General features: G+C 45.1%; 2 protein-coding genes across 7 annotated transcripts in view; one reads left to right on the top strand and one right to left on the bottom strand.

Annotated features, from left to right (window-relative positions):
- Positions 1–12333, top strand: part of CHDH (choline dehydrogenase) — a 1156730-nt gene that overhangs the window by 1060007 nt on the left and 84390 nt on the right. Inside the window, exon 8 of one of the 2 annotated variants that reach the window (XM_069643627.1) lies at positions 7005–7114. The exons of the other annotated variant lie outside the window; for it this stretch is intronic. Within the exon in view, the coding sequence (XP_069499728.1) occupies positions 7005–7099 (95 nt within the window). The 3' untranslated portion in view covers positions 7100–7114. Of the gene's footprint in view, positions 1–7004; positions 7115–12333 lie in introns of those variants that run through there. 2 annotated transcript variants of the gene reach the window in all.
- Positions 4420–12333, bottom strand: part of CACNA1D (calcium voltage-gated channel subunit alpha1 D) — a 2225258-nt gene continuing 2217344 nt past the window's right edge. For all 5 annotated transcript variants that reach the window (XM_069643624.1, XM_069643621.1, XM_069643623.1 and 2 more), the window contains 2 exons: positions 7761–8081; positions 4420–5827 (listed from right to left, as the gene is read on the bottom strand). In XM_069643624.1, the coding sequence (XP_069499725.1) occupies positions 5534–5827; positions 7761–8081 (615 nt within the window). In that variant the 3' untranslated portion in view covers positions 4420–5533. The remainder of the gene's footprint in view (positions 5828–7760; positions 8082–12333) is intronic.

Below are 12333 nucleotides of genomic sequence, written 5' to 3'. Positions count from 1 at the left end.
CGTGGCGCGCCCGAAATGAAAAAGAGGCATGCACTAATGCTCCTAGCGCCATTTTGAAGTACCTGCCACGTGGCGCTCCCCGAAAGCGACTGTGCCAGGCCGTGCCATATTGCGCACCCCCCAAGGAAAGAGTCAATTCACCATGCTTCACCCATTGACCTCGCAGTTTCCAAGATACTCATTCCCCAGAAAGGTAAGTCTTTGTTACACCCCTTGCATGCTAGCCGCGTTGTCCCCGATTTCCGTACCTCTGGCTTAAAAAGGGTGGCGCGAGCGCACCCTTCCCTTCTACTGTTGCACTCGTTTGACATATTTTTTGCAGGCCTCCGCCTTGCAGGACAGACCTATTGCCTGAGACGTGCCAAGCTTCCTGCCCTTCGTGCCACCCTCACTATTCTAGACATTTTGCAACTTGCACCGGGTTCAAGTCACGCAATTTACTCTGTGCATTATACCCCCCTGTGGGCCACACGTGCATACTTGACCGATTCCGCCCCGGCCTTCCCCGCCCTTCCAACGGCGCGACTTGAGGCATGTGTGATAACAGGGCCGGCAACGGCAGTATCCGATGCCTGCTAGACTGTCCCCTTAGCATTAAAACTGTGCCCATATCCACATTGAAACGAAAAAAGGTGTTGTACCCCCATCCGGCATTTACATCTACATTTGATCCCCCAGGAAATTGCTGCCCCGTCGGTGTACTTTTAGGGGGTGACAGGGGTGTTACCCTCCCCCCAACTTTCATAGCAACCGTTTTGTCCCTATTCCTTTGTCCGGGGCACCTTTTCTTCAGATATCCTGTCCCCCCCCAACATTTTAGCACGTTACACCAATGGCTGCCCCCTCAACCAATTGCAGCGAAAAAACCAACTGCGGTGCTTTTACCATAGCTCCCAACCCCTTGCTGCCATTTAAATAAATGCACCCCCACCAGGTGCGACAACCAATGTCATGGCGCTCCCCGGAACTCCCAACAATAACACATCCCCCAACCGAAGTTGGTACTTATTCATCAACCTCGGGAGTATGAAAGGCGGCATGGACTTGCCGGGATTCAAACCTGCGACCTGCAGATCACATACAAGACGCATCCGCAGACGCTCGACCCACTGAGCTATCTCACCAGCTTATAGACAGCACAAGCATTGTGGTCCGAAGCCCTTCCGTTGAGATACTGCTCTGTCCAATGTGCTTGATTGCAAACCCTTGTAACCCGTGCGTTACTTAAAATGGCCCCCAGAAAACATGGTGCGGTGCCGCCGCCTACAGGCTTTAATACCAACGCTCACGTTAACTTACCCATTCCTTAAATCTAGAAATTGTCACAGTGCTCCTTACATCAGAGTTATCACAATTACTATATAACCGCGTTTATCAACAATCGTATTCTGCTCGAAAGGCCTCTTTGATCCACAACAGTAGTGAACATTCCCTTGTTTCCATCACGCACCTCGCCAAGCTGCGACCAAGCCCAACTCCGGTTCCCTTCATCTTGTACCAACCCAGGGCCGTATTTACTGAAAGCCTGTATACGCACTTGAAAACCATGCCCACTAGGGGGTGTACCCCCTGTCATTTTGGAATGCTCCCTGCGCAGCCAGTACTGTTAATAGAAACGTATGGCAGCAGGACTGTATGCAAGGTTGATAGTCGGTCAGCAACTAATGCGGGCAGCCAAAACGGCAGCACCAGGCTGCCGCCACCCGCCCCCTTCGCTTACATCCCCAACTCCGCTGCTGCACGCCTCGCTAATACTGGACAGCCTGAGGCCACTGCTGGGCCCCCCTCGCTTTGATCCCCTTCCGCTATCCCTGTATGCCCGAAATGGCCGTACCCTGCTGCCGTCAACCAGTCCCCTGGGTTACGGCCACTCCGCCCGGTTTTACTAATACCGAAAACCTGCGGCCATAGCAACAAACTGCGACCACCGCAAAACGCCCTCAACTTTAAAACAGCAGGTGAAAGCGTAACCTTTCCTAGCGCTTGTCCCATTGAAATACCTTGCGTCCGGCCCCCAGCACCGAGCCCCGCAAACCTCTCTCGCCTAACCCTGCTCCTTACCCGCCGCCCATTCCTGGCCGCCGCAAAGTTCCTCATTGCTGCAAGGCGCACCATAACCGGAACCCTCTTCCTCTGGGTCGGGAACTCTGCATGGCATCTTGATCAGCCCAAACCGGAAACTTCCTTCCTCTGGATCAGGAACTGCACGCCAAACGAAACGCTGGATCCTAAAACGAAATCCTTCTGCGACGGCGAGTCGGCGGCAGGGTCCCACTGCAAGAGCGAGATGTCTCTGCAGACTGGCCCTGCTGCTTATAAGGCGCTCGCCCCGCCCACTTCTTTTGTTAGCCCTTCGCGGACTTTTGGACTGTTTTGGCGCCCTGGCGCCGTTCCGCCCCCTGCCCTCCCTTTCACCAGGGGGAGGGTCCCAGGTTGTTGTATGCTTCATGACCCTGCAGCGGTTACCAGGCTGCCTCCTCCATTTTGGATTTGGGTCTTTCGTCGTCAGCGTCATAGCCTTTGGCTCAATCCTTTGTTCGAGTCCAGCCGCCATCTTGTTTTTTGCTGACGGGCTGCTGCAATACTTCTCCGGCTCACAATTTCCAGTGTGTGCTGCGGTTCACTACTAACAAAAATCATAGTATGCCTTGTTCATTCATGCATCCGTAATACCAAAAGTATGCATCTCAGCAAGCTCAGAGCATGTTTTATCGTCAGGATCAATGAGGATCAGAAGGAGCACTGCGGAATCACGTCCTAGTCTATGGCCCTGTAGCCACACCCCTGCCTTCTGAAAGGTTGATGGTATATTGCTTAGGTAAGACAGATGAATTGTACTGGGAGAGCAGTGCTGTCGGTTTGAGTGGACCAAGCCTATATAAGTCTCATCTGCCATTTTGAAACCAAAATGTGACCGGCATATGTGGGCTGACCTTGTCCTGCATGTTTAGGGCATAGCACCTGTGCTCGTTTCTCGTAGCGCTTCATATTCTGCAATGTTCTACTGTGGGATCAACCTACATTATATTATTGTGCACAGTATCGTATTCTTGGACACCCTCTGCCATACTGAAAAACTCTTGAAGAGACTGCATACCTCCTAGCCTATTCACTATCATATATACACCAATGTTTTCCGTATCAGCCTTTTAACGGACAGCATTGTTTGGAGGGATACATGTGGTGAGTTTGGGCCTCTGACTGTAGCTCAGCATCACACAGCTTGCGGTGGGACCCCGTCCTCCTTGGTATTCCCACAACCCACAAGGAGTAGGACATTTTAAGAAAAATTAAAAAGAAATTGCCATTCTTCATACATGGGATCTTTTCCAGGCGCTAAGTGTGGTGGGAGTATTCATTTGCACTTTGAGTGCCTTTTTTCCATATGGATGCAACTGGATTCCTTTGATAATACAATGCAGATTAGCACGCTCCCTCTTTAGCAGATTTTACTCCCTCAGAAAATTACCCACTAAGGAATAGCCATATTAAAGCACACTTGTTAAGTGACAACCATTGCTTTGCAGCTATTGGATTGGATTTACTTATTTTTGCAAAATATACTTTTTGGGATTTAACTTGCTTTACGGAAGCCGATATACAGACAAGAAGTGAAGAGCATTTTTTTTAATGGTGAAATGTAACTTCAAACTCTTATTAGCAAAAATAAATGGTGCTGTTCGATTCTCCTATATGAGTATTTCTTTGATGGCCCTGCCCTCCTTGATGTACTTGTGTACCAGACCGACTTGTTAATATCAATGACAACCTGGGGGCAGTGGTCGAAGCGTTCGAAAAGAAGTAGCAGCACTATGTTCCCTATTGGCCTGCACCTGCTCCCCACAAAACCCATCACCACGCCCCCTCACGCACACAATACAAACCCCCAAACACATGCACCTGCTGTTTAAAGGAATGTTCAGTGCAGTGCACTGAAAGTGCAGGTTTCAACTGCTTCCTACACTTTCATTTTAAAATGAAACCATTCCGAACAGTTTCTTTTTAAAATAAAAGTATAGGAACAGCAAAACCTAATTTAAAAAAAGTAGAGGAGTACCGCTCCCACCCACTTCGACCATTGTTAGGAGGGAGGAAGGGCATTAAAAAGAACAGAGGGGGTTCAGATGATTTAGAGACTCCCTGCGTATGCAGTTATGTTCTGGAATGTGGCGAATGTATAGTACCTATATGTTTTCTTAATTAAAAATACAAAAGCATTTGTAAAACTGGGTCATGGGGCAACAAAGAAGCATACACATAAATAAAAACATTTCTTTTGTTGGGTTGTTTTAGTTTGCAGTCTATTGTACACAACATACTTTATAAATACAATACGAGTTAAAGCAGCAGTACATCTGTGCACCATTTATTTTATAAATGCTTGTGATAAGTTATATTTAAACACTAAACTAATTCAAATACTTGTAATCACAGATTTTTATTAAAATGGTTTTATTCAACATTTTTGGTAGTTGAACTGGCTATTTGCATATCTCATCAAGAGATATGCTGCAGTGACTTGAGACATCTTACAAAATGGGTTGCTTTAATCAATTCAAGTCTCAGTATTGAAGAGCGATCAATCATTCGGCCTTATTACCACATTATACTAAAGCTCCATGTAGTCCAAAAAATATCTATGTCTCAAATCATCTTGTGGAGGACTATTTATTTTAATCTAGAGTCATAAATATTGCTGTTGTTCAAGTACAGTATCATAATTACAAAATATAGAACATCTCTTTACAAAAAATCGTATAATACAGATGATTTACACAAACTATGCACTATGTGATTTTAACGATCTAATTCAAAGTTTAGCTGGCTGCAAGTGCATCATTAAAAATGCAATTATTCCAGTGTAGTTTGCCCTTACCGATAGTCACAAAACAGACTATCTTGTTAATATTTTCTTAAGTAAACTGGTGTTACAAATGAGAACTAGTTTGTATATTCCTAAACAAGTAGCTCCTGAATGTGGCATTTGACATATTTTTGAAGATCAGAGAAAACTAGTCTGGTAGAATGTCTGAAGAATTAAGAATAGATATGCTCAATGCAACGAATATTTGATATCTGATCGCTGCCTGAGGTAATGACACAGCAATTTTGATTGTCATCACCATTTACGTGTCCATCCTCTCGCTCAGTTACGCTCAAGCACACGTGAGCTTTCATGGCCAACCGTCTTCATCATTTTCAAGGTCACCAAAAAAAATGCTTGAAAAATAGGCAGAATATTGCACCTCTGAGTAAGTCTTTGGTTGCCTGCATTAAACAATGGTCAGCATCTCTCTGATTTATACAAGATGTTGCTATTGGAGAATACAACAATTCTGCAGTAAACTGAGTCTGTCTCATCGTCATCAACCTGGGGACGCTTGCTGATGCACCACTTTGTGGCTTCCATCAGGTGTGACGTCATCCTTCCAAAAGCTTGATCAGCCCCCTTCCTTCACGTGCCTGGTCCCTCGTGACTATGAGGCACTTCATTTGCGTGTTATAAAACCACAACTGCATGGATTCCTAAATACTATAATGCTGTAATGCATATCATTTCATCAGCTAAGTCTTCCTCATATCTCACAGTTTCCGGTTCTTCATCACTATAACCAGCGCCAAAGTCCTGAAGTTCCAAATCTTGCTTGCTTAAAATAGGAAACATGTCCCCATTTGTCCCATTTTGAATGTTTCCATTGAGGAGATTGCTAGCTGCGCTTTCCATCTCATCAATAGTCATGTCACAGGCATCTGCAATCTCGTGCTTTGTTGCGGAAACAAATTTAGGATCCTTTGCATACCTTCCAAGTCCTTCTGATATCAGCACCTGAAAAACAAAACTCACATTCAGGGTTAGAAGCTCTGAAACATGTAAACTGTTAATCGATTGCTGAAATCCCTCTCTTAAAATGTAAAATATACTTTAAATTATGCCGATAGCATAAACTAACAGGACCACTCGCTCCAAATGAAAGTACTACTAAAATTAAAATTGCCAGCTGCCTATCTTTCAATGGGAATGCATGTGTTGAAAGCACTCTTACAGGGAGCATTTTATCATATTCACATCCACAGTTGTCTTTGAACACAAGCAGGGTAGTAAAGTGTCAAAAAGGACGCTAATTTGTCTCAAAGTGTTATTTTATTATTTTATCAAATCTGTTTTTGCACATATAGTTAGAATTAGTTAGTCTTGTTGCTCCTTGCTCGAGGTTGCCAGTCTTAAATTGGTTTCCCAATGACTTTGCAAGTTTTTTAGATTTCTCGGTCATTCTCAGGTTCACATACTTTTAGGTTTCTCAAAAGCCTCCATTCGGCTCTTTCTAAATTGCATATTGCCCCCATCAGGTTTTAGGCATCTTGCAAACAACTTTGGATCTCACTTAGGCTCTAAGCGCTTTCTAAAACATCTTAACGACCATGTCATAGTAGGCACATTTCAGTGTTCTCAGCGCCCCTCTCTGGCTAAAGTAATTTTTTAAAACAATTTCTAAAGTTTCTCAAGACTGCTCTAGACATCTTTCAGACTTCTCCTAACCCATCAGATTCTAGGTGCTTCCTAAAACGTATCAATGCACTTCTCAGGTGCTAGAGGTTGTTCAGATGTCTCTGTGTCCTATTCCGGCTCTAGGTCCCTTGTGAGGCTTCCCAATGTCACTCCCAACACGAGAGTGGCAATGCGGCTTGAAAGACAGGTAGTTATTTACTTGATTGCTGGCCTTATACATGCATGACAACTTCTCACATATGAAGTTCGGTGTTACACACCCATGTCAAAAATCTGTTCAGGAGGGGGTTACTTACATCCAGCTGGCTCCATGTACATAATGCACCCCCATGGGATCTGACCCATTGCTGAATCTTTATGTTCATCAATTCTGTTTGTTGTCTAATAGACTAGCCATGAAGATTATGCTGTTAATTGATTCTAGAAATGTATGTACTCAACTGATTCTATCAACTCATTACTGAATTCGCTTTTTTGTACGATATTCCTTCCGCAGTCCGTAAGGCTCATGAAGAACAGGCATCGTCCTCGAAATGCGTCAGCCAATGTTACAATGGACATAGAGATTGTTTTCCCTTTTATTCTCTATAATTAAAAATTATATATTTTCTATAAAATGTGTAGCATATAATTCTGTTTGGAGTCAATTTCGAAACTTGTTATACCTATGAAACCTGTTGTAAAGACTACATCTTGAACATAACTTTACACTGTTATAGACAGTTCCAAATAGTGTGCAGGGGACGGGAGGATTCTACATATGAGTACTCTTCCCTTTTCTCCCATTAGAAAATTAACTTGTGGCGAGAGTAGGGAAAGCTAGGAAGTGAGTGAGCCTGCATTTAGGGAAACATAACTAGTACAAGGACTTGGAATGGGTTGCCATTCAATAGTACCAACTCAGGGTTATGGGATTCTAGGCTAAGGTGGGAATCCCTGTGAACATGAGAGACGGGTCCTAGGACCCACAAATAAATCAATAAAAACTCTTGAACTTTCCTTGTGAATCTGAGTGGTTTCTGTGCCATCTGTGACATGAGGTACATCCGATGATAATATCCCCTTCATTGAAAATACAATTGGAAATTCATATTCAATATCTCACAAAACCTGGGTTTGTATAAACATTCATTTAGCACACTAAAACAATCCTATTTGGAGGTTTAATGGCAGTGTTTTAAGAATACCTCCCTTCAATCACAGAAATGGCAATACATTGTTTCAATTTAAAGAGGATTTTAGTTTCACTTACCGCTTCAACCAAACTGTCGGCACTTCTTTGTTTTTCACTTTGTTTGAGTGCAAAGTCAATTGGAAGAGCTAGATTGGCGGGCTTGAATGTTTGGTATGAAATATCGGGACCATCAGAGTACCAAGAGCCCCTGTTCAGAGATGATAAGCTGCTATTCATCTGTTCCTTTGATTCTGCCTTTTCCACGCGGATGAGAGGTGTGTAATAAGGAGTCCGGTCTCTGTTTGCTGGGGTAGCTGGAGGTGTGGCCCAGGAACGAGTTGAACGACTAGGTGAATGTTTCTGAACTTTGCTGGAATCCAGTCCTGCAACAGCCATAATCTGTTACCAATGAAAAATAAAGGTAAAATGGGGGAAATTGTTAAAATGTAACTGTTGTAGAGGGATTTTGATAGTCAGAGAAATGCTTTAGAATATTGATTCTGATGCTTGTGGATCTGCTTAGAGAATCAGATGCTGGGCATATAGTCCCACATCTAGTGGTAATCTCAGAGTATTGTATCTTTTTTTCGAAGATCGAAAGGGACGTCAACATGGGCGTGACTAACACCATCCCTAACGTTTCACGCGTTGAGGTCCCACCAGATTGTATTTTTCAGCCAACCTAGTTGGTCACTTATGTGGAGCTTGTAATATTTTATATTGCTATATCTAGTCCCACGGCCTACGGTCGTTAAGTCAACTTTGACAACCTTCTCAACAGCTGTATCATGGGTTTCCTGCCGCCACCGACTAAATCTGCAACTGCTCAGCAACGGTTGACCGCGTGGCCTCGGCCCTCAGGCCTGGCCTTTACAGTAGGGAGAGTGGGCCCTGTTTTTTTGTTCTCTCTGAGAATGCATTTCCTTCACCCCTCTTTTTCTCTTCTCTGTCTGGCTGCCGCTAACCTCTGCTATAGAGAGGACTCCTTTTAAATTCTGCCCGTCTTGTAACAGCAAATTTCCCCAGAAAGACACCCATTGCTGATGCAATAAGTGTCTTCCTCGTGACCACAATGAGCGCTCGTGTAAGGCCTGTAAACTCTTTCGGCCTAAGACGCTGGAAGACAGGCAGACTAAGCGGTGGGCGGCCTACACTATGCAGGCTGAAAGCCTTTCCCCCGCCGGCTCTTCGGACGAGTAATCAGTCGGCAGCCATGGCTCCGATTCGGAAGCCATCTGCAGAGCCTATGCGCTCCCAAGTGCCTGTCCTCGGGCTGACAGGCAGGCCATCGGCACTGTTATGGGGAAGTCACACCCTGGCGACAAGGGCACCCATGCACCATGTGTACTTAAGCACACAACCCCTAAGGCCTCTTCGACAGGTTCGTCTAAGAAGTCCTCAAAGCCTTTAGGGCCGCCGAAAATGTCAACGGTACCTTCCCAACCATGCGGCTCAGCGCCTTCCCCGCATCCGTGGCATGCGATTGGGCATAAAACTCCTTCTGGAACGGGCAGTACTCTTAAAAAATGCACTGCGGTCCACCTGCCGTCAAAAGGAACGCTGTAAGGAATTGGTGGTGTCGCCGACCGCGGCAACACCTTCAGGCACACCGAAAAACCTCTATTCTGTCAATATAGCTTCTGAAGCTTTGCAAGAAGTTTTCGAATACCCTTTCAGCGGCCAGGGGCTGTTTTGAGGCCCCCCAGCCTCTTTCTAAGGCCTTCATCCCCTTCTAGGCAGCCCTTCCCACCTCCTGACCTTTCAATTTATTCAGAATGGAATAGGGTGAGGTTTGAACAGTGTATGGCCATGATGGCTGAGTTCATGGACTTTTCAGACCAATATGACAGAGCCTTGAAGAGACCTAGGGAAGTGGACTCTTGCCCCATCCACTCCAAATTTCAGAAACTTCCTCCCCTGGTGCCCAGTTTTCCTCTTTGGAGGAACCACTGGGATACCACAATAATATCTTTGGGGACGATCCCGATGACCCGACCCAAGAGGTTTCTTGTGAAGGGTTTAACCTTTATGATCAGGACCCAGTCTATCAAGACCCAGACTAGAATCAGGCAGAGGACCAGGGCTCATGGAACACACTGCCACATACCACTGACTCAGACGTCATTTGTCTGGATCCCCCTACTACACCTCTGCACGCAAAGAGATTTGTCGCCAGTTGACAACCAAATGCTGTTCAACTACCTCTTAAAGAGAGCAGCCGGCCATTTCAAAATTGCTACGCACGAAGCCGCCCCCACTTCGTGGAGGACATCCTCAACAAAAAGACTCTTGTTAGCCAAGCCATTCCCTTATTAAATTCTATTAAAAGGGGCCTGGCTCCTTCTTTACTGCCCCCATCTCTTACATGGGCAGTTAATGCCCGGGTGGCAAAATTGTTTCACCCAGCCCCATCTGACCCCCTCTACATTAGGGGCCATGCCACAACGCACTCCTTGGTAGTAACAACCACTCGCAAGAGGGCAGGGGTACCCTTGTCCTCAGCAGAATCCCCTCCAGACAAGGACTGCAAAAAACATTATGCCCCTAGGACGCATGTCATCGCCTCTGCGGGCTACTCCACAAGAATTGCCAGCAACACCACGCTCCTTGCGAGCTACAGTGATGTTCAGTGGGGCCTAGTACAGGATGGTCTTTAAGAAGTTCCAGAGCCTACCGATCACGCCTCCTGGCAATCGTGGCTGAAGGCAGACAAGTGACCCACAATATCCTGAAAAATACACTGGACTCGGCCGATACCGCTGAACGCACCCTCGCCCATGGAACCCTACTCAAGCGGCATGTCTGGTTAACAAACTCTGGGTTCAAACCCGTAACACGAGCCACCCTAATTAACAAGCCGGTGGAGGAAAATGCCAGACAAATACCCAGAAGATGGTAGATCTCCTCTTCAACCTAGGATTCTCCATCAACGAAAATAAATCCAGTCTAACCCCCAGTCAGGTCAAACAGTTTCTGGGGGCTCTAATTGCGACGATCACCTCTATAAGGAGAGTTAGTGAACTGCAGGCCCTCACAGTTGAGATTCCTTTCATCACGATTCACAAAGACAAGGTAGTTTTGCGCATGTGCCCACATTTATCTCGAAGTTCCTTGTAAACCAGTCCATAGAACTACCCACCTTTTTCCAGAACCCCACTAACATGGCAGAAAAGAGCCTCCACAGACTAGATGTGAGTAGAGCGGTTATTTACTATCTGGAGAAGACAAAGCCACTAAGAAAAACAAACCAGTTCTTCGTATCAGTGGCAGCTGGTAGAGAAGGAGACCCCGTCTCTTGGTCAGCTATTTCCAAGTGGATCGTAAACTGCATCACACTGTGTTACACTCTTGCCTTCACGCCTAGAGCTCACTTGAATCGGGGCACAGGGGCTACTATAGCATTAATTGCAAATTTTCCTCTAGATTCCATTTTCAAAGCAGCAACCTGGAGTTCTTTACACACCTTTACAAAACACTACTGCCTAGATACACACTCTAGGTCTGATTCTCATTTGGGATAAGCGGGGCTAAGACATCTCTTTGCTACTGTTCCTTCACACATCACACCACCATCTCTGGGTACTGCTCGCTAGTCTATGCACAGCATGTGATTCTAAGCAGATCCACAAGCATCAGAATACATACATTACTCACCGTAATCGTATTTCTGATTATTGTATCTGCTTAGATTCACATGCGCCCACCCTTCCTCCTCTCTTGGAGTAGAACTAACATAGATTCCTTACACCTTCTCTCTTCTGCACTCGTGCACCTTCTCTCTTCTGTACTCGCTCATGCAGACTATAAGGCTCCCTCATAGCAGAAAAAACAACCAGTGGGACCTCGACGTTTGAGAGATTTTGGGTACACTACCCGTCACATTTGGGATAGTGTTACAGACATGCTCATGTCGACAACCCTTTCGATCTTCGAAAAAAAGATGCAATAATCTGCGATTACCACTAGATGTCGGACTATATGCACAGCATGTGAATCTAAGCAGACACAATCATCAGAAATACGATTACGGTGAGTAATGTATGTCATTTCGATCAGTAACTCTATTTTTTATCATTTTCACCGAAAAACGAAAATAATTTCAATTTTTTGCTAAATTTCTTTTCTTTCGTGTATTAAATAATTTGCATCTTTATAGAGTTATTGACAACAAGGGCATATAGTACACAAGTCAATTGCATGTATAAACATAGTTAAAACAGGAATTATGTTAAAAGAAGCTGGGCGTGGAGAATTGAATTAATGGGCTAGATTTATAATAGAGCCCCTCTTGCTGTCTGCTGCCTTAGTTCAAGGCTCTCGACATTTTAAACCCAACCATTTTTTAAGTGGGTGTGGGCTGGAGTCTGGAACCTAACCAACCTTCTAATAATCATGGCCTCTCCCCAGCTGAGAAGGGTAAAAAGGGTTGGGTAAAGAGGGAACAGGCAAAAAAGAAAAGGGGAGGAGGGGAGCGCATTGATAATATACACAATTAACATTTGCAACAGACGTTGCTCTGTGGCTCCTTTTGGGGCAGTCCAGATTCCTTCTAAACGCATGGGACAGTTTCACTTTAGCCCTCTCTCTTATCACTTGTCACCTTTGGGCCTGGAATATTTCTAATTCATACAGTAATTACGCTTTTGACTCT

This window comes from Ambystoma mexicanum, chromosome 2p (genome assembly GCF_040938575.1).
Source record: "Ambystoma mexicanum isolate Mex_15411 chromosome 2p, UKY_AmexF1_1, whole genome shotgun sequence".
Taxonomy (NCBI): domain Eukaryota; kingdom Metazoa; phylum Chordata; class Amphibia; order Caudata; family Ambystomatidae; genus Ambystoma; species Ambystoma mexicanum.
This window is presented reverse-complemented; position numbering and strand designations above follow the sequence as displayed.